This window comes from Panthera pardus, unplaced genomic scaffold (genome assembly GCF_024362965.1).
Source record: "Panthera pardus isolate Hobbes unplaced genomic scaffold, ASM2436296v1 HiC_scaffold_25, whole genome shotgun sequence".
Classification (NCBI taxonomy): domain Eukaryota; kingdom Metazoa; phylum Chordata; class Mammalia; order Carnivora; family Felidae; genus Panthera; species Panthera pardus.
The window spans coordinates 78,725,837-78,749,274 of NW_026526821.1; the positions used below are offsets into that span (position 1 = coordinate 78,725,837).

The window sequence follows — 23,438 nt, forward strand, 5'->3', positions numbered from 1 at the left end:
GATACTATGAAAAAATTACAGAATAATCTAGTAAATTCAAAGATTTATGATCTGTATTCTCAGCATCCTTTAGAAAGGGAAAAGTATCATCAGAAATAAGTGACTGAAAGCAGATTAAGTTAACTTGAGCGCATAGTCTAAACTGGAAAGAAAGTAATAACTGTGGAGGGAAGGAAATAGCTAACAGTGTCAAAGTAGCAGCCGAGAAGTTTGGATGTGCTAGGTAGGATCCCACTCTGAACCCATCACTTGTGGCCTAAAAAAATCCTTCATCTTGGCATAAATTTCTGCTACTTCTACACATGGAAGCATCATGAAAAATACCAGTAAGTATAATAACTTGGCAGTCTCACTATAATTTTTGAAATGGTTTGAAAAGAGCTCTAAATAGTAGGATGTATACATACAACACCTACTTCTTAACTTCATCTATAAAGTATTGTCAAAGTTAATCATCTTCTTCTGGCTCATTTTCTGCAACTTCTAAACATATTCAAATTCTTTTTTAATTTTTAAAATGTTTATTCATTTTTTGAGAGAGAGCGAGAAAGAAAGAGCACAAGTGGGGGGACGGGTAGAGAGAGACACACACACACACAGAAACCAAAGCAGGCTCTAGGCTCTGAGCTTGTTAGCGCAGAGTCCAATGTGGAGCTAGAACCCACAAACTGCGAGATCTCGACCTGAGCTGAAGTTGGAAGCTTAACTGATTGAGCCACCCAAGCACCCCTAAACATATTCAAATTCTGAACTCCATACTCCTCTACAGCTACAGTCACCAATCTCTCTTCTCTCTTCAAAGAAAGAGCACATTCTTCTCTTAAAGAACAGCCTACCCTCATTGTCTACGCTTCTCATATACCATTTGGTAAAACATTTACTGAATGTTCAAGTGCCAGGCAATGGAGTATAAAGATTAAAAACACAGTTCTCTTTCTCAAATCGTAAAATACAGTGGCTTCTTCACACCTTAAAATTTTTAATCGGTAGAATTTTTATACAAAGAAAACACTGCCAGATCGCTATTATGTAAAACAGAACTTCTCCATCTAAAGAATGCAAAGACAAAGAGTCCTCTGCTTTTTTCTCTCACCTGTTTGTGCTCCTTGAGGCACATAAACCTAAGTTTGAAAATCACTGGTCTTATAAAAGCAGTAATAATTTGGAGGTAACTAGATATGAACCAAGTGTCATCTTTAACTCATTGCAATCTGCCTCTCTATTGTAATACCCAAATGAAAATGCTATGATAAAGATAACCAACGACTTTACTTGTTTTCAGTTATGTTCTTACTGAACTATTCCTTTTCTTTAGCATTCAATACTTCTGACCACATTCCCTTTTTCTTGAGATCTTGAAATACTGACCCCACTATTCACCTAGCTGATCAAGCCACAAACCTGAGTCATTCTTGACTTTTCTCCCTCCCTCTAGTAGCAGACTAAAATGTAAGCTTCAAAGGGACAAAAAAACTTACTTATTTATTTACTTACTTACATGTTTATTTTTTGAGAGAGACAAAGTGTGAGTGGGGGAGATGGAGACAGAGACAGAGACAGAGAGGGAGAGAGAATCTTAACCTAGCTCCACGCTCAGTGTAGAACCCGACACAGGGCTCAATCCCACCACCCTGGGATCATAACCTGAGCCAAGATCAAAATCAAGAGCTGGACACTGAACCAGGTATCCCGACCTTGCTCTTTATTGTCATTCTACTGCCATCACTATGAGAATAAGTTACACAGTAGATAGATATTCAGTAACTTTGTTAGATTCATTTATTCATTCAATCATCAAATTCTATTAACTCTCCATGTACACTTGCTCATCAAGCTACCACCTTCCCTGTGGTTTATCAGAATGGCCTCCGTACATCCCTTTCATCATCCTCTAATTCATTTATTTCTATTGCTGTAGTCAGAATAACCTTTTCCAGACCCACCTGGTCATCTCAGTTCCCTACTTAAAATGTTCCAAAGGTTTCACATTAAAAAAAGAGAGAGAGAGAGAGAGAGAGAGAGACAGAGAGTGAGAGAGAGGGAAAGAGGGAGGGAGGGAGGGAGGGAGGAAGGGAAGGAGAGAGGGAGAGAAATAGAGAGACAGAGAGAGAGATTAAAATCATTAGGGTGTCTAGTGGCTCAGCCAGTTGAACATCTGACTCTTGATTTCAGCTGAGGTAGTAATCCCAGGGTTGTGGGATATTGCCCCACATCAGGGTCTATGCTGAGCGTGGAGCCTGCTGAAGATTCTCTTGCTCTCCCTCTGCCCCTCTCCCCAGCTTGCCTCTGCTTTTTCTACTTAAAAAAAAAAAAAAAAAGACCTGGCCTACAAACAAAATGATCTGGTCACTGCCTTTTGTCCTTCTTATCAACTCCACCCCCACCTCCTACCCACCTAAAGAGATTAGCCATTCCTCTCAATCTAGTCCTTACTCAGTCCCTACTTCAACGTTACCTTGGTGAAAGCCATCTCTGATTCCGCCAGATATGAGATACATTCGCCATCCTATCTGATGACACATTCTGTTTGTAATTTCTTTTAACTTTATTTTTTGAGAGAGAACACACACACACATGCAAGCAGGGGAGGGGCAGCAAGAGAGGGGTGAGGAGAGAGAGAATCCCAAGCAGGCTCCACAATGGCAGCGTAGAGCCCAATAAGGGGCTTGAACCCATGAACCGGGAGATCATGACCTGAGCCGAAACCAAGAGTCAGATGCTTAACCGGCTGAGCCACCCAGGCATCCCAGTAATTTCTTTTTCAGTAAGACATGCCTACTAGACTTAAGTTCTATGAGGTAAGAAACCATGTTTACTTGTTCACTGCCATGTCCCTAACACCCAGAGGAGTGCCTAGAACGCAATCCTAGTAAATACTAAATATTTACTGGCTAATGACTGATGTGCCACACTGTACTTCAATACATTCCCCTTTCTAAAATTTAATTTCATTTTGTTAAATGTGTAGTTGGTTACAACTTTGTAATGACAACTGTCTTGTTATGGAGACTTACGATAAATATAGGCAAGAGAAAGATAAAAAATTACCTTCTTTCCTATCACTCTTCCCCATTAGAAAATCTTCTGTATAGGGCGTCATATCCAAACGTAATGGGAAGGAAAAGTGTGTGTTCACTTTCTCTTTCATCATTGTTACCATATTAAATGTATATCTCATAGTATTAAAACTCAGAATGCGAGGCAATTTCTTAAAACATGCCCTGAAAGACATGAAAAAAACAACTGTTAAAAATCTCTTTCAAAAGGTACTTCAACTGGTATCATTTACTGTACATTTATTTCAACATTCAACTCAGAGTAAATAATAAAAAGTATTCTAAATCATGTTCTTATTAAATGTATCTGTAACCATATATCCCCCTCTTACATGACTTCTTCCATTTTGAAAGGGTTTCCCTGTGTTTAGGTAAGAAAAATTAAAAATTACAGTACACTGCGGTAAATTCCATGAAATTAAAGGTGCTACTGAAGCATAAAAAGGCATCACACCATACATACTCCAAAGATATGGGGGGAGGGTCTCTGGTTCAGAGTTTTCTCTTCCATCTTAAGTAACAGGAAGTGACCTATTTATTTTTATAAATTAGAACTGCAAAGTCTGGCTGTTTTATTTACCAGACATATGACCCTGAACAAGTTATTTAACCTCTCTGAGCTTAATTCCTAATTTGGAAATTCCTAAAATGGAGATTAAACTGCCTATTTCCTACTACTTTTAGAATGCTGCCTGACAGCATTCAGTAAACACTGCTGGATGTTACAACAATGCAGCAGCACCAAATTAACTGGTTACCTAAATCTTATAATAAATATTGCCAGTTCAAATTTTAAAAAAAGTAATAAAACACCAATATTTCAGTTTAAACAAACTACTATATATATATATATATATATATATATATATATACTATATAGTATATATATATATATACTATATAGTATATAAAAGCTATATATATATATATATATAGCTTTTATATATATATAAAAGCTTGGATTCATGAAAAATAAAGAATTTTGGAGAATAATTCTTCATCGTACTTAGGATTCTAAGATTCTGAATCAAAAGAGTTTCTGTTTGAATCAGAAACTTAGTTAAGGAAAAAAAGGAATTTAGGGAGACCAGGTAACCAAAGGATTTCATAAGCAGAGGAAGCAAGAACTCTAAAAATCATCATTATGGATTTTTTGAACTGGCAAACGATGATGTTATAGAAGTATAAAGGAGTCAAATGATGAAGGCCCTTGTGTGCCATGTCAGACTATGAACTTAGCCTGAGAGCTAAGAGTCACTAAAGGACCTGTGGTTGACCGTGGAACCATGCTCGATTCAGAGGATACAAGACATAAATGGAACTAAAAAGAGAGGAGAAATATGTTGTAGACCTACTAAATCTATGAGACACACAAGTCACAGCTGGGAGGACACACCACATCATTCTGAATTAGGTAAGATGATTTAAGAATCATAAGCATATCAGTAGAGACTGAAGTTATGGTGGTAGAATTATTCAGGAAAGAATGAATGAACTGAGAAAAACAAAGGTTTAAATATAGAGCAAAAGATGATCCTTAGCCCATTTCTGGTGAACACTTACTAGGTTATTATAGACATTCAAAAGTATGGTAATAATATAAAGGACTGAGTAAAACTTTGCCTGAGACAAGACACTATTTTAGAAAAACAGGCAAATATTAGTCAAAAGTAGGGAATGTTTCATGAAGTAAGTTATTGAGAATGACATATATTTTCAGTAAGTTTATTTATAAAATTCCAACTAAAATGAGATTCTCCAAAGAAAATGCCTCTCAATTATCTTTTATTTATTCCTCATATCCCTCCATAGTAACAAATTTTTAATGGACCCCATTCTGTCTAAGTCTTGTAACTCATATCCTAACCCAATTCTCATCAGATGAGCTTGGCTTCTCCCTGTGGTTTCATTTAAGTATGTCTACCTTTACAATCTTTCTCTACCTTCCAACATGCTCAGATTTATGTCATCTAGAAAACTGTTGTTTGATCTCAAAGCCCTTTCTAGATTCCATTTTCCTTGTTTTTTATTGCCAAACTTCTAAAATGAATGATCTGTACTTGATAGATACCATGTAACTTGACAACCCTGCTTCTAATTGCTACAACCTGAAAAAAACATACCACTAAACTGTCTTTTGTAAAACCCAATGCTTTTACTCAGCTGTCATTTTTCCTTTTTTGTGGACTATGTCAATTGAATACCTTCCTCATGAGATTCTCTGCCCCAATTTCTAGGTTACTGTCCTATCCCGATTTTCTTTCTTTCCTGGCTTCAATTCCGTCACTTCTTCCTCTGCACTTTTAGGTTGGCTTAGATCTCACAGTCAGTCCTTTGCAAAAGTTACGGTCTTTCTCAGGCACATGTTCAAATGGCATCAACCAATTATGCAAACAATCCCCAAATCTAGATGTTAACGATTTTATGTCATTGTATGTTTCTAATCAATATTTTCTATTACTGGTCAATGCAAGTCCTCCACTTCAAGGCAGGCTGGCCTAATCCTGGACTTCTTGTACTTACAAGGTCATTTCTATTTCTCTGCCCTTGTTCCTAATAACTAACTGTATATGATGCTCTCTCAATCCAATTTCTTTTTTTTTTTTTTTTTTTTTTTTTTTTTTCTCAACGTTTTTTATTTATTTTTGGGACAGAGAGAGACAGAGCATGAACGGGGGAGGGGCAGAGAGAGAGGGAGACACAGAATCGGAAACAGGCTCCAGGCTCCGAGCCATCAGCCCAGAGCCTGACACGGGGCTCGAACTCACAGACCGCGAGATCGTGACCTGGCTGAAGTCGGACGCTTAACCGACTGCGCCACCCAGGCGCCCCACCTCAATCCAATTTCTATTTGCCATTCAAAGTTCACCTGTAGAATCAAAACATCTTTAGCCAACAAGTCTGTCCTAAACTGGCCATCTTATGGCTAGCTCTTAAGAAAAAAGTCTCTCACTTCAGAGATTCAGCGGAAGACATCTTCAGTTCATGAGGAGACTCACTATCATGATTTAGTGAGTGCACAGCAAAGGGCTAAAGGAATCAGACCTTGGTAAATATTTATAGGTTTCATGCCCAATATGGGGCTCAAACTTACGATCTGGAGATGAAGAGTCACGTCCTCTACTGACTGAGCCAGCCAGGGGCCTGGACCTTGGTAAATATTTGATTAATTAAAAGGACAAAAATAATTTGGAAAAATTTAAGGATGCTTGAAAGTATACTTGAATAACTGAATGAAAAGCTGGTAAGAATGTGCACCAAGCAGCTAACCTTAACCGTAACCACATAATTTTCATAAAAGTTTAACATGAATTTACTCTAAGTCTGTGTTTTACTACCATTTGATGATGTATCAAAATGATAAATGTTACATTTCAAAAATCATACCTTTTTTCAGCTCGTACTTTCTTCCCACAATGAGAACAAGTATACATGTTGTCACCTTCTAAAGTGTCTTTAATAGTAACTTCATCAAGAGATTCCTGCGTATTAAAGCAGATTTTAAAGTCATATTACTGTTCACAGTATATAAAATTACAAAAAGCAATAATTATAATTTGGGCAGAATACACACAGAAAAACGAACTTTTCTATTTTAAAAAACACTAAACTTTAGTAAAAAATGTCTTCCCTCAAAATGACAAGATGCTCCATGAATCTTACTAAATTTTTCAAAAGTGCAAGTATTTTGGTTTTGAATGGGGAAAAAATATCAGCTTTTTGGCCTATCTCTAATTCTTATTTGATTTGCATAATGAGAAGAAAATAGATGAAAACATGAAAGTTAATCTTCTATCAAGATAACAAAAATAAACTTGCTGTATATAAGAAATTAAAAGCAGAAAAAGTCTAAACAATATATACATTACTCACATAAATGTTCTTCATATCAGCCACTTGGCACCTCACAGTATAAAATTCTTCAGCAGTCTGACTAACGTGTTCACAATCCTGGTCAACCAACAAATATTAGCAATTTATTACAATAAGCTAAAATATACAATAAGATTTCCAAAAAGTGAAGAACAGGTACACTACTTACCAAGGACACAACATTGTTTGTAATTACACCTCCAAACAAACTTTTGACGGTATTTTTCTTTAAAAACAAACAAAGGTGAGTAATTAAAATTGGGCAAATCTGTACAAATTTCAAAGAAACTTCAGTATCCTGGTACTAACCAGTTCTGGAGACATTTCCTCAATTTTAGTAATCAGATCAGTAAAAAATTCTGTCATATCTTTCTGCTCCCCAGTATTCAGAGGCTGCTTGTCCATGGTGTATGTTTTACAAAAGGGTCTAGGATTATATGCTTTGCATTCACTCTCCTGCAAAGGAGAAGGGGGAGGGGTAGATCATGAAACAAACAAATCTGTGTCTCAAATAAAAAGAACATTATCACAAGGTTCTTGCATAAATAACGAAACAACAACAAAACGGAGTAAATCTACAAGGAATTGCTCTTCTATTTCACTGTTGTTTGATTTTCGTGGCATTTTCAGTTTAATAGTTGTAGGGGCACCTGGCTGGCTCAATTGGAAGAGCACGTGACTCTCGATCTTAGGGCTTGGGTTCAAGCCCCACACTGGGCGTACAGCATACTTAAAAAATAAAACTAAAATCTAAAAAACAAAACAAAACAAAAATTTTAAAAAAGAAAGAAAGAAAGAAAGAAAGGAGAGAGGAAGTTAAAAGGAAGGGGCAAAATCAGAAGACATGTGCCACTGCTGATGAATCTGAATACGATTCTGCTTATAATAAAAAAAAAAAATCACTGAAAACTTTTAAGCAGGAGAATAAACACTGTAAGATTTGCTAATTTTTAAAGATCGATTAGTTTTATACTTTTGAGGGTGGGAATTAAGAGGAACAAAGAAAAATCAATCAGAAAACTATGGGGGTGAATGTGACACTGTGATGCGAAAGGGACCGGACACAAAGAATTTTTCAAAGGACAAATTAACAGAATGCAGATAATGGAGATGTAACTGTTAAAAGTTACTTTTAACAAATTACTGACAAATTCAACTCGAAAAATAAGAGTATACAGTCGGGGCAAATCCAATACAAATGAACTTCATTTAATGTTTTCAACTTATACAGGTTATATCTAATTAGTTTTCCATACACAGTTTTCAAACATACCATTAAATATGTAAACATTTTTTGAAGCTCCAGAAGAGTGGTCTTATGCTTCATATCTTCTGAATACTGGAAATCAAGAGAAAATTCTCTATTAAAACATACTGATAGCAAATTAGACATTCTAGTAAATAAAGTATTACAATGTGTTTAATACCATATCTGTTTTCATTATTTTAGCTTTGTGTAGGAAAAAATACAGTCTATTCTTTACTTATTAGCAAGTTAGCATTTTAAAAATTGGAAGATTTTGCTCATTATATAAATATAGCCATCACTATTCTGTAAAAAAATGGAATAAAGAGATCTTAAAAAATAATTGCTTTCTAGATCAACACTCATTTGGTGCAATGCTGATTTCACAAGTTGGTAACTGTGCAAAAACAGAAAACATCTTAGGTGTGCAAAAAACCTGTTTTCTACAAATAAATCCATACATTTAAAAAATTCATTATAATACATGACATCTCACCATCATCTAGTTGTATCTTTCTTTTTTTCTAGAAGAGTATATCTTTAATACTGTAGAAAAATTACTGGTCAAGATGCTTGAAAATCTTCTATATATTCAAGTATCATTAACTGCGATTCAGGTATCTTGACTAGACTCATTCACTAGAGACTTAGTCTTCAACACCAGTCTTACAGCCACTTATTAGATATACTCAATCTCATCCAAATATTAAAATAAACCTAAACCTATATACCTCATCCAAATATTAAAATCAACCTAAACCTATGAAGTACTATCCTCACTACAAACTGCCTGTCATAATTTTGAAGAAGCTCTGATAGTCTCATGGAATAATAAGCCTCCCACATGCCAGAAGTATACACTAGTTATTTGCGTCAATTTTGTGGGGAGTGTTAAGTAATGTGGTTCTGCTATTTTGGAACTTATAATCAAACTGAGGACATAAGGATACTGAAATAGGAGTCTATTCAACATATAGTTACCACAAAATTATATGATATGAAGTACAATGGGAATTGAATAAAAGGAACCAACATTATTGGCAAAACAACAATAGTAATATTCCCGGCATATGAGAGGCTTAATACTCCATGAGATTAGAGTAGCAGTCACACAAAACAACATCTTCCAATATGGAACAGAACTGACACATGCAAATTATTCAAAATTCAGAATACAAAAATGGCCAGGATTTATATTTATAAAGACCTGGATTTATATTTTCATTGCTGGAGGTGAAGTATTAGTTGGCTGAAGAACAGAAGTGACAGAATTCTTCTAAACTAAGAAAAACCAAGAATATTTTATTATGTGTAAGTTCTAAATATATACCCTACATATGTATTACTACTTAAGGAAATACATGTTTGTACCCATTAGGATGGCTACTGTCAAAAAAACAGAAAACAAGTTTCAGCAAGGCGTGTGAAGAAACTGGCACCTTTGTGCATTGCTGGTAGGAATATAAAATGGCACAGCGACTATGGGAAAGCGGCAGGGTGATTCCTCAAAGAATTAAACACAGAATTCCCATATGATCCAGCAATTCCACTTCTGGGTATGTATAAAAAAGAAGTGAAAGCAGGAACTCAAAAGGTATCTGGATACTCATGTTCATGGAAACCTTATAAAAGCCAAAAGATATAAGCAACCCAAAAGCATCTGACAGATGAATGGATAAACAAAACGTGGCATTTACACACTATGGAATATTGTTCAGCCTTAAAAAATCGGGAAATTCTGATATATGCTACCACATGAAAACCTGAAGACACTATGCTAATAAGATTACATGATTCTACTTAAGTGAGGTACCTAGGACAGTCAAATACATAGAGACAAGTAGTACAATAGAAGTTGCAAGGGGTTTGGGAGAAGGGAGAATGGGAAACAGTTTTAGTTGGGGGAAGTGAAAAAATAGCTGAAACTGATGGTGGTGAATACAAAGTGAATGTACTAACTACCACAGAACTGCATACTTATATATGGTTAACATGGTAAATTTTAGTGATGTATATTTTACCACAATTAAAATACATGTAAAGCTTTCTTTAACCTTTCTGTGAACATCAGATAAGGAAATGAAAACAATGTTTACATGTAAATAATCAAGTGAACATTTGACTAGAGTAGTTTCCAAAGTCATGTCAAATTCTATTAAGAATTTTTCATATAGAGGGTGCTTGGGTGGCTCAGTCAGTTTAAGTGTCCAACTCCTGATTTCAGCTCAGGTCGTGATCTCCCAGTCTGAGACTGAGACCCACATCCACGGAGCCTGCCTAAGATTCTCTCTTCCTTTGCCCCTCCCGTGCGTGTGTGTGCATTTTCTCGCCCCTCCCCCCACCAAATTGTTTATGTAGAGAGAAGCCTAAGTTTATTTATTTTATTTAAAAAAATTTGTTTAACGTTTATTTATTTTTGAGAGAGAGAGAGAGAGAGACAGACACAGCATGAGCGGGGGAGGGGCAGAGGGAGAGAGGGAGACAGAGAATCTGAAACAGGCTCTACGCTCTGAGTTGTCATCACAGAGCCCAAAGCAGAGCTTGAACTGTGAATGGCGAAATCATGACCTGAGCTGAATGAAGTCAGACACCGAACTGACTGAGCCACGCAGGCGGCCCTAAGTTTACTTGTTAACCAAAACACCATTTATGAGACCTACTCCCAATTAGCACATCTGAACTTCTGAGTGTTATCTGGTGCTACGTATTAATTCCTGAAACTGCTAACAACAGCTAAACGGTGATCATTAATATGAAGAAGAGAAATCGCAAAGAATGGTCATGTTAACAGCTAGAAAAAAACAAAACAAAACAAAACACTGAAACTATGGGACCATGAAACTCTTTGATCATAACTAGCTCTATAAAATTAAGCAGATGGGGCCACAAATTTTGTGACAAAAATTTCCATATGCTAAATGAGTCAGTTATTCAACTACTTCTAAGCATGATCAGTCTCAGATGATAATCTTAAAAGCATTAATATAACTAAAGCTCCCCATCCCCTGCAAAAAAACCCCACCTGACTATACTGTAACTTGGAGACTTTGAAGCTGAACTTAAACATATTAAGGATTCGGGGCGCCTGAGTGATCAGTGGGTTGGGCTTCTGACTTCAGCTCAGGTCATGATCTCACGGTTTGTGAGTTCAAGCCCCGCATCAGTCTCTGTGCTGACAGCTCCCAGTCTGGAGCCTGCTTCAGATTTTGTGTCTCCCTCTCCTTGCCCTTCCCCATTCAGACTCTTTCTCTCTCAAAAATAAAGATTAAGAAAAAAATTAAAAAAAAAAAAAAAAAAGTCCTTCCCATCAAAACACTACATATATATTTAAAAAAAAAAAAAAACAAATTAAGGATTCAATGAAGGTACATAAAGAATTGCAATACTTTTTTAGGGAGGATAAATCAGGACATCAAGATGACATGATGAAGGAAAACAAAAAAGCAAGGACAGGCATAAAGTAAATTTGCCAAGAAATTATGTAAGTAGTGCAGAAGGCAAACTAAAAAACACTCCATGAAAAAGAATAAAAAGAATGAAAACCAGAAATAACAAGTTAAGAAAAATAACACGAAGCAGCGCTTACCCAAATAAACTAGGCCCACTGGCAAATTTACTTTGGAATAAAAATAAAAGAAATAAGTGATTCTGGTATATTCCCCTACTTTGTTTTAGGCTTTGCTTATTTTGTATGTGACGAAAATTTGTATTTATTTTTACTGAAAATATGTTCATTGTCTACATGGAGTATATATAGTCTACAACTATGTTTCCCCTTGAGAAATAAAGAAATTATACTACTATGTTAGGAGTACTCTATTAAACTGTAATAATAATTAAGACATACACAAGCTACCTAGCTATATAATCAAATATTGTCATTTAATTCATAAATTATTTTCTCAATGTTTTATTAAACTGAAATAATCAAGATTTAACAAAATTTAAAACTTTTCTTTAATACTTTTAATTCTGAAAGTGAGGAAAAATGTACCTTTGCAGTGAAGACAGCCTGTCTGGCCTCAGGTATCATATAAAGTTGCTGAATAGTAGAAGCCAAGTAACAAGTAGCTCCAAGGTTAGTCAGGCCAACAAATCTACACTCAGCACGAACATCTTCGTGAGGCCAGTAGTCCCATTTATAAGGTGCATGGGCTGCTGAACAAAAAGGGAGGAAAGGATCCCCCCGCCCCCCACCGAAACAAACTATTAAACATAATGTATTTTGCTTTTAATGATGGCCACTACTCTCTATCACTTTAGTTAATATACATAAAACATTATATATAACCTGAAACTAATGTAACACTGTTTCAACTATACTCAAAAGAATAAGATACAAAATTAGTAAAAACAATTATAAAAACATTCATTCCCTAAAAATCCAAAAGAATGTTAAAATCTGATTTTACTTGGCACTATATTATTTAACCAAGAAATCCCTACGTATTTCAGATACCTACAAAAAGTCCTTTACGCCTGTTTTTAAAAAATCGATGTTATTTTTTTAACATCTTAGAAACAACAGTTTATAAAGTTAAAGTGTGTTAACAGTGGATTCTTTAAGACATGCCCTTCAAAATCTCTTTTCCGCGTCCAAACATTAGAAAGATTAAAAGGAAAAGAATGCTTACACTGCATGTGTTGTGCCATAACCCAGTTGTGTATTAGCCTGTAGTTTTCAACAGATCCCTTCACCATCTCTACTAACAAATCATAAGCAGCAGCTCTGGAAGAATGTGATTTGCACTTTGGCTGTTGTCTGTCTTTTAGACTAGGCAACAAGAACAGGAGATTGAAGATATCTCTTAAAAATTCCTGGAAAAAAGAGAAAGACCAAGTATATTATCTAAAATTACATTTTAATTATATTCCAAATATAACGAATAACTTATACACAGTGAACTAGACTACATGACAATCTACAATTTTCTAAAAGGCTGTTTAAAAACTTAGAGCAGCATCATATAAAAAGTTTCCCCAATGTTCATTTCTCTTAAAGAAAACAGAATGAGTAAGGATCACCTTTACTCTTCCTTCTCAATACCTAATAGGCTCTTTCTTAGATTCCCATCTATAATGCTATTATTTTCCACTCCATTAAGTGACCAAAAGTTTTTGTTGAGGACTCATTATGTCCTATCTTGACTGCCTCTTCATTTCCTTCAGTTTCTCTGTATTTCACTCTAATAACAGTAACAGCACCAAAAGTAGCAACTTCTCCTAATGAGCAGTTATTGTGCCAGATACTACTCAAAGGCCCCCATACCAAAAACAGAGAAGATCAAAAACCTTGCTTGGAGTCACAGAGTTTAAAGACGCCAGAGTCAGGATTTCAGACACCAAGCTCTCACTTTTTATCCTAGTGAACTGAAGTGCAAGGTTTTACCATCCTAGACGTATTTTTCTCTAAATCTGATCTGCTTAAGAAAGGGTCAGGTCACCTTTCCAACCTGTTTTTCTAATTATTTCTCACACACCTCAAATACTACTATGGTACACTGTTCTGGGCTATAAAATGTCCTGGTGTACTGCGTAGAAAAGAGGTACTGTAGTTAACACTGACATTCTCCTAGCCTTAGAAAGCCTGGATTGTAAGGTGGCCCCTGGCTGTAATGTGAAAATTTGAATGGTGAATAGTTCCCTCCTCTGATATACAACTTTTCCTAAGTGATAAAAGTGGCTCACTGTGCCTTTTGTATTTGGTTTATACTGAATACCTGCTTTTCACCTGGGAGTCCAGAATTTCAGATACTGTGGTCGGTTACACAGGTACTATAAATGACAATCCCCACCACTTCACCCTGCCTAAAACCCTGACTTGTAGGTTCAAGACAGCTTCCCCGGTAGACAAAACCTCTCACATGTTGTCACACTCATCGCTGAGGAAATTAAGCACATCCTGTGCAACTCCAAGAAGACAGGACTCTTGGAAATATGTAGCTGTTTTCCACCAGAGTTGCCCAATCCTGTCTTTTTCTGTCACTGATTTCATTTTGTATTATTTTGTTGTAATAAATATTAGCCATGAGTACAACCACATGCTGATTCCTTGGAGTGATTCCCTCAGTAAATCACTAAATCTGGTGGTGTCCTGGGAGCCTCTGAGACAGGCACCAAATAAAGGACAATCTGAAATATTTTCCCATTAATGATCTCACCTCTTCCATCTCACTATTGTCAAAGAAAGTACAAAGTCCTGTCTTTGCAAGGAAAAGTATGTCAGGCTAAGAAATATGGAATGTTTCGGTTGCTCAGTCGGTTAAGAATCCACCTTCAGTTCAGGTCATGATCTCATAGTTTGTGAGTTTGAGCCCCGCATCAGGCTTCACACTGTCAGCATGGGATTCTCTCCCTCTCTCCCTCTTTCTGCCCCTCATTCACTCATGTCCTCTCTCATAAATAAATAAATAAATAAATAAATAAATAAATAAATAAAAAAAGAAAGAAAGAAAGAAAGAAAGAAAGAAAGAAAGAAAGAAAGAAAGAAAGAAAGAAATATGGAAAGTGACTAGGGTCTACTTCATACAGCTGACAGACTGATAAGACTGTATCTTGCCTATATTAGAATTCAGAGGTTAGAGCACTGTCTTTGAGACACAAGATAACACATTTACTTCAACTGGAAAAACAGGCAAATTCACTCAAAAAGAAGTAGAATTGGCTAATAACTAGTGTAAAATGAACTATCTTTGCTAATCAGTTTAAATCCAGAAATTGAACGAGTATTAAATACCTACAGCTCCAAAGCTTTAATAAAATATATTTAAATCTTTTGATAAGATAAAAAATATTTTATCAGAAATATTAGGCTGGTAAAAGCATAATGAAATGAACACTATTTTTATTTTCCTTACTCTGAGTTTACTGGAAAAGCAGGTGTCTCTGTGAAAAAGTAACCTATATATATGTCCATTTGATAAATAATGGTAAGACCATTTTGATATATTTCACAGAAAGAAGAACCTCAAATTGCTGAGAGAATACTAAAAATAGTTTCTGATAATAGATCACAGTGTGATTTTAACCTGTACTTCAGAAGAAATTCAAAGATTAAATAACATTGTTAAAATTTCCAGGGCGCCTAGGCGTCTTAGTTGATTAAGCATACAACTCTTGGGGCACCTGGGTGGCGCAGTCGGTTAAGCGTCCGACTTTAGCCAGGTCACGATCTCACGGTCCGTGAGTTCGAGCCCCGCGTCAGGCTCTGGGCTGATGGCTCAGATCCTGGAGCCTGTTTCCGATTCTGTGTCTCCCTCTCTCTCTGTCCCTCCCCCGTTCATGCTCTGTCTCTCTCTGTCCCAAAAATAAATAAACGTTGAAGCATACAACTCTTAATTCAGCTCAGGTCATGATCTTATGGTTTGTGAAATCAAGCTCCACATGGGTCTCTGTGCTGAGAGCAAGGAGCATGCTTGGGATTCTCTCCCTGTCCCTCCCCCACTCAATCTATCAAAATAAAAAATTAACATTTAAAAAAAATGAATAAAAACCAAAACTTCCATTCTCACTGTAAACATATAAACAAGGCTTAAATTTCCATTATGTAAATAAACTTTCCCAGAATTTATGTTTATAAAAATATAAAGTAGGAGGAGAATTAATGAACACACATTCTCCCTTATCAAATAATATCCACCTATAACTATATAAATTAATTTTAAAAGGCTCATTCTTGTTAACACAGTCATTTTCAATCAAATTCCATTAAAAAAATTTTTTTAATGTTTATTGAATTTTGAGAGAGAGAGAGACAGAGCATGAGCAGGGTAGGGGCAGTAAGAGAGGGAGACACAGAATCTGAAAAAGGCTCCAAGTTCTGAGCTGTCAGCACAGAGCCCAACACAGGGCTCGAACTTGGGAAGAGGGAGATCATGACTTGAGGCTAAGTCAGATGCTCAACTGACTGAGCCACCCAGGTGCCCCTCAAATTTCATTTCAGTGTTTCATACTCTTGGCAAAATCTGAGGTATATTTGGACTTGCCTATGGTTCTGCAAAAGAGTGCATGCTTCGGGTTGCGATTCTCGGCTACTCCCAAATAAACCCATTTTTGCTGATTTTAAAATAACTGGCAGGTTTAAAAAAAAATTTTTTTAACCTTTATTTTTTTTTTTAATTTTTTTTTTAAACGTTTATTTATTTCTGAGACAGAGAGAGACAGAGCAAATTTAAAACAGGGGAGGGGCAGAGAGAGAGAGGGAGACACAGAATCCGAAACAGGCTCCAGGCTCTGAGCTGTCAGCACAGAGCCCGACGCGGGGCTTGGACTCACGGACCGTGAGATCATGACCTGAGCTGAAGTCGGACACTTAACCAACCAAGCCACCCAGGCGCCCCTAACCTTTATTTATTTTTGAGAGAGAGACAGACAGACACACAGAAAGAGTGTGAGTGGGGGGGAGCAGAGAGGTAGACATAGAATCCAAAGCAGGCTCCAGGTTCTGAGTTGTTAGCAGAGCCTGACGTGGGGCTGGAACCCATGAGCCATGAGATCATGACCTGAGCCAAAGCTGGATGGACACTTAACCGACAAGCACCCCTGGCAATTTTGTTTTTTAAGGTTAATATTACGTGGTGATCAGAAGTGGAATGCAAAGACCCCCTAACAACTCCGAGGCTAGTGAACAAAACATGCCAGTACCAACAGAGCCAAATGGGCTCACTGCTCCCCTTTGAGAATTCTACATATCCTGCTAGGATGACTTACACAGAGAGAACATCAGCTTTGCCACCCCACAAGTTCATGAGAAGGAAACCTCTAAAATCATGTACAAGAACAACTATCCTAAAACAGCTTTAACCCAGATATAACAAAGAATACACACTACGAATAAAAAGAGAAAGGTTCAGAGAAAAAATGAGATATCCTAAACCCATTCTGTTGTTACTAATCAAATTACAAAATAGCCTTTATAAAAATATTTCAAGATAAAGTTGCTTCTGTTTTTGAGACTGAAAAAAATTTTAAAAGAAAGTATGACAAAATTATTGCTATAGACCACCAACTATTTTTAATGTAGAAGATGAAGAACTTTTGACAGTTGATCAAGATACAAATTTCCTTCTATAAAACGTTACTAAAAACAATTTTTTTTACAAATAGTCTTATGTGTATATGAAAAAAATATATATTTATGTTGCTCTGATTGCCCATGTCCAAATTAATGTAATGTTAATAATAATTAAACACAGAAAAAATTTAAGACAACACCATGAGGTCATAAGAAATAAATATTTTTTTCTATTTCAACAAACCACTGGAAATTAGAGTTGATGGGGATTAAGGTGTGCACTTGTGATGAGCACCGGCTAAAATAAGGAATTGTTGAATCACTGTATTGTACACCTGAAACTAATATAACATTGCATATTAACTAACTGGAATTAAAATAAAAACTAAGTAAAACAAACAAACAAAAAAACATGAGTTGAAAAATCTATAAATTTTTTTTAAATTTAAAAATATGCACAGAAACACCTATGGTTTCTCAAAATTCTTCAAAGCTATGTGAGCAATACAAGTTTGAAGACCAATATTATAAAAATGATCTCCTGTGGGGGCACCTTGGTGGCTCAGTCGGTTAAGCATCCAACTTCAACTCAGGTCATGATCTCACAGTTTGTGAGTTCGAACCCCATGTCGGGCTCTGTGCTGATAGACTATCTGTGTCTCATTCTCTCTCTGCCCCTACCCCACTTGTGTTCTCTCTCTCTCAAAAATAAATAAATAAATGTAAAATAATAGTAATAATAATAAATAATCGCCTGTGAACACAAAAGATGGACCATCTAGTTTTCCAAATTTACCTCTTATACTTCTTCAAACTCAAGCCAAACTGAACTTATAAATTTCCTGCACATATCTAGTGGTTTCCTATGACTTAGTTTTACTCATAGTCTTTTCTGGGACTTAAATGTTTCCTGCACTTTTCTACTTAAAAATACTTTATCCTGTATTACAAAAGGTGTACCTTCTTCAATTTTCCTAATCATGTAAGTGCTATGTGATCTTTCATAACCCTGATGGTCTCTTTAATATTAAGCTCTTATTTTTTACCTGAGCAATTGCAAATATCCTGAGCAACCATTATTTGAGAAGGTACATACAAATTTTGAATAAGGCAGGTTTCTCAATAATTATCTCCTGAAAAAATGAACCACTGTCAGTTCTTAACAATCCGGACTCAGTTGTTTTTTTTTTTTTTCAATGTTTTTATATTTTATTTTTGAGAGAGAGAGAGACAGACAGAGTATGAGCAGGGGAGTGGCAGACAGAGAGGGAGACACATATTCCGAAGCAGGCCCCAGGCTCTGAGCTGTCAGCAGAGAACCCAATGCGGGGCTGGAACTCATGAGCTATAAGATATGACCTGAGCCGAAGTCAGATGTTCAACTGACTGAGCCACCCAGGCACCACCACTAGGACTGAGTCTTAACCATCAATCTGTTCAATATATATTTTTGTTGCTAGATACTATGCAATGTAGTAGAGATAAGAATAGGGTTTATATTTTTAAAGGGGAATTAGAAAAATCGAGGAAGAGGGCATAAAGAGTAAGGAAAAGAAGTAGCAGTAGTGGTGATAGTGGTGACCAAGACCGTATTTAGCCTGCATAGCCTAAAATACTTACTAAAAGGCTCTTTACACAAAATGTTAACTGATTCCTGAACAAAAGTAAATTGTCAATGAAATTTTTAAAGAATTCTTAATCAATAAAGCAAAATTGTTAAAGTAGAAAAGGTATTTTAAATATCTAGGAGAAAATGAAAACTTTTCTTAATATTACACCAAACCATGGGAATGCAAGCTGGTGCAGCCACTCTGGGAAACAGTATGCAGGTTCCTCAAAAAACTAAAAATAGAACTACCCTACGACCCAGCAATTGCACTACTAGGCATTTATCCAAGGGATACAGGTGTGCTGTTTCGAAGGGACACATGTACCCCAATGTTTATAGCAGCACTAGCAACAATAGCCAAAGTTCGGAAAGAGCCCAAATGTCCATCAATGGATGAATGGATAAAGAAGAGGTGGTATATACACGTGTATATACGTATACGTGTATACACGTGTATATATATACATACATACATGTGTGTATATGTGTGTGTGTGTGTGTGTGTATAAAATGGAGCATTACTCGGCAATCAAAAAGAATGAAATCTTGCCATTTTCAACTACGTGGACGGAACTGGAGAATATTATGCTAAGTGAAATTAGAGAAAGACAAAAACCATATGCTTCACTCATGTGAGGACTTTAAGAGACCAAACAGAAGAACATAAGGAGGGAAACAAAAATAATATAAAAACAGGGAGGGGGACAAAACAGAAGAGACTCATAAATATGGAGAACAAACTGAGGGTTACTGGAGGGATTGTGGGAGGGGGGATGGGCTAAATGGGTAAGGGGCACTAAGGAATCTACTCCTGAAATCATTGTTGCACTATATGCTAACTTGGATGTAAATTTAAAAAAATAAAAAATAAAATTAAAAAAATATATTATACCAAACCAACCACCTTAAACACCTCTCCACTTCCATATCTAATTGACATCTCAAATTTAACATGTCCAAAATGGACCTCCTGATTTTGAACCCACACTTCTCCCCTAAAACCATCTATCCTGAGATTTCCCTTTCTTATTAAATGGAATTACCATTCACTTAGTTTCTGAGGCTTAAAATTGTTAAGTCATTCTTAATTTCTCTCTCTCCCATCTCACAATCCTATCCAAATTTAAGTCTGTGAGCTCTACCTTCAATAAACATCCCAAATCCAACCACTTTTCACCATCAACCCTCTTCAGAACCACTCCAAACTTCCTAACTAGATCCCCAACATATTTGCCACCCTCCTAGTTTTCTACATGGAGTCTAGATCCCAGAAAAGATAATACAAAATAATGACTTTCAAAACATGCAAAGAAGCTCAACCTTACTCATAATCACAACTAAAAAACCCAAGAGAATATTTTTCACCTATCAGTCTGGCAGAAATGAAATATTTGATATTATACTGGGTTGGCAGGAATGTGAGGAAATGGGCATTCATCCACAAACAGTGTAGGTGGGATCATAAATTGGCTCAGCATCCACTGAAAGCAACATGGTTATACTGACCAAAATCATAAAGGGACATACCCTATGAACCAGCAATTCTACTTCCAAAATTTTTTCTTAAAGATTTCCTAAGTGGAAGATGTTTATACACCTTCACTGCAATATCACTTATAAGAGCATAAGACCATTTTCATCACTAGGAAGATAGTGTGTGGGTGTACACACACACACACACACACACACACACACACACACACACACACACAGAAAAAAGAATATTATGCAGTTGTTAAAAAGAATGAATTAACTGTATACAGTATATACTGATACAGAGAATCTCTAAGGTAGGTGAAAAAAGCAAACTATAGAGCCACGTGTTTAGGATTTTAAATCTACAGACAGTAGTACATAATGGTCAGAAGCTTGGCCAAGTGAAGAGTATGAGTGACCTCAGTGAGACAAGTTGCTTAAACTGGTTATGCCTTAATTGTGTAATTTGTCCACATGGGGTCTACTAACAAAGGGCTCAAAACTTTGCCTAAGATTATTATTTAAATCAACAAAAGAAAGAAAGAAAAAATAAGCAGTCTTTTAAAAATATGGGTAAGAAAAACAAGAATTCTGGAAAAGACAGAAAAAGAATTTTTAATTCTTTTTAATATTTGCAAAGTACAGAGTTTTACAAATGAGAAGAAAAATGACAAAAGATACACAATGATTATGAACAGAAAAATTCACAAGTTAACACAAATACACAATACATAGCATACATACAAAGACACTCATCTTCAATAGTAATCAAAAACATAAAACTAAAGCAACGAGACTGCCACATGTAAGGAATGTGGGGATATCTGAGAAACAGAGATATTAGGAACATTCTAATACAGTGCAGCTGGAAGAATATACGGAAGGAACCTTTTGTAAACTAAGGTATTACAATTAAAACGAATCAAATTTACTTTTAAGAATATGAGTATAGAGGTGCCTGGGTGGCTCAGTCGGTTAACTGTCCAACTTTGGCTCAGGTCATGATCTTGCAGCTTGTGAGTTTGAGCCCAGCGTCAGTTCAGAGCCTGGAGACTGCTTCACCTTCTGTATCCCCCTCCCTCCCCTATTCATGTTGAAGGAAGGAAGGAAGGAAGGAAGGAAGGAAGGAAGGAAGGAAGGATGAAAGAGAACCTAAGTATAGGAGCGGTACCTGGGGGGCTCAGTTAAGCATCCAACTCTTGATTTTGGCTCAGGTCATGATCTCATGGTTCATGAGTTTGAGCCCAGCGTCAGTTCAGAGCCTGGAGACTGCTTCACCTTCTGTATCCCCCTCCCTCCCCTATTCATGTTGAAGGAAGGAAGGAAGGAAGGAAGGAAGGAAGGAAGGAAGAATGAAAGAGAACCTAAGTATAGGAGCGGTACCTGGGGGGCTCAGTTAAGCATCCAACTCTTGATTTTGGCTCAGGTCATGATCTCATGGTTCATGAGTTTGAGCCCAGCGTCAGTTCAGAGCCTGGAGACTGCTTCACCTTCTGTATCCCCCTCCCTCCCCTATTCATGTTGAAGGAAGGAAGGAAGGAAGGAAGGAAGGAAGGAAGGAAGGAAGGAAGGAAGGAAGGAAGAAAGAATGAAAGAGAACCTAAGTATACGAGTGGTACCTGGGTGGCTCAGTTAAGCATCCAACTCTTGATTTTGGCTCAGGTCATGATCTCATGGTTCATGAGTTTGAGCCCCTTATTAGGCTCTGCACTGACAGCATGAAGCCTGCTTGGGATTCTCTGTCCCTCTCTTTCTGCCCCCCCTCAACTCATGCGGCCTCTCACTCTCTCCCAAAAATAAACATTAAAAAAAGTGAGTAAAGGGGTGCCTGGGTGGTTTAGTCAGTTAAACGGCCAACTTTGGCTCAGGTCACGATCTCACAGTTCATGAGTTCGAGCCCCGCACTGGGTTCTGTGCTGACAGCTCAGAGCCTGGAGTTTCCTTCAAATTCTGTGTCTCTCGCTCTCTGCCCCTCCCCTGCTTGTTGTCTCTCTCTCTCTCAAGCATAAATAAACATTTAAAAAAATTTTCTTAAATGAGTATATAATGGGACAGGTATGCAAAGATGTTGTTCCCTGCAGTTGCAGTTTTTTTTTTACAACCAGTAACATAAATGTCAGTAATATATTATTTTCCTCTTTATGTATTCAATCTTTTAAACATATTTTTTAACACATTCACTTTTTTAAGTGAAGAAAGAAGATCACAGAATGGTATTTTTGTAATATAAATTATTTGAGTATTTAATATATCCATGGAAACTCCTAGAAGCCATCCATCAGCTGAGCATCATGGCAAATCAAACTACATGGGGATCTTCTTTTGAACTATCTAAACATGTTTTCTTTCTTTACAATGATTTTCATGTTATAATATGTTATCAGAAAAATCAATATATTTACACTTTGGAATAAAAATGACATACTGGTTTATGTAACAGAATACTTCAACCAGCAAAACTAAATCAAATTATTCCCAGTGAGTTTTAAGGCAAAATTTAAAAATTAGGACCTAAAAGAAAGAGTACAAGAAGGGGCTTTGCTGAATAGGGAAAGTACCACAGATTTATCACCAGAATCCCTTACACCATCCCCATGAGGGCTATCTTCCATCGTGGTTATTCCTATGTTTCTTACCACAGTTAGTAACCTCAAGAAAACAGCCATCCAAACCAAAACTAACTCCCTTAATGCAGACAATGACAAAAGTGCTAATGGCAAAGTAAATAACTTAATCTGAAGAGTAATTAGACATTTATAGATATAGAATCATTATGCATGATCTAGTATTCAATAGATTTTATGTCAAATGCGCTTTTAAAACATGAAACTAATAAAACAGATACTCTATAATGACCACTTATTAATTCCACTGTGCAAATTATTAATTCAAAATATTCAATCCTACAGAAACCGTACCACTGAAGTAGGGGTTGCCTTTCTTTCTTTAATTTTTTTTTTTTAACGTTTATTTATTTTTGAGACAGAGAGAGACAGAGCGTGAACGGGGGAGGGGCAGAGAGAAAGGGAGACACAGAATCGGAAGCAGGCTCCAGGCTCTGAGCTAACAGCCCAGAGCCCGACGCGGGGCTCGAACTCACGGACCGCGAGATTGTGACCTGAGCTGAGGTCGGACGCTCAACTGACTGAGCCACCCAGGCGCCCG

The 23,438-nt window shown here is 36.6% G+C and overlaps 1 protein-coding gene across 7 annotated transcripts in view; it reads right to left on the minus strand.

Moving 5' to 3' along the window:
* The window catches only part of USP34 (ubiquitin specific peptidase 34), a 250,742-nt gene that overhangs the window by 49,446 nt on the left and 177,858 nt on the right, over positions 1-23,438 (minus strand). For 6 of the 7 annotated variants that reach the window (XM_019430890.2, XM_053890716.1, XM_053890717.1 and 3 more), the window contains 8 exons: positions 12,810-12,993; positions 12,170-12,333; positions 8,203-8,268; positions 7,239-7,385; positions 7,099-7,155; positions 6,930-7,007; positions 6,444-6,538; positions 3,049-3,221 (listed from right to left, as the gene is read on the minus strand). In XM_019430890.2, the coding sequence (XP_019286435.1) occupies positions 3,049-3,221; positions 6,444-6,538; positions 6,930-7,007; positions 7,099-7,155; positions 7,239-7,385; positions 8,203-8,268; positions 12,170-12,333; positions 12,810-12,993 (964 nt within the window). The remainder of the gene's footprint in view (positions 1-3,048; positions 3,222-6,443; positions 6,539-6,929; positions 7,008-7,098; positions 7,156-7,238; positions 7,386-8,202; positions 8,269-12,169; positions 12,334-12,809; positions 12,994-23,438) is intronic. The other variant, XM_019430961.2, reaches the window with a different exon arrangement.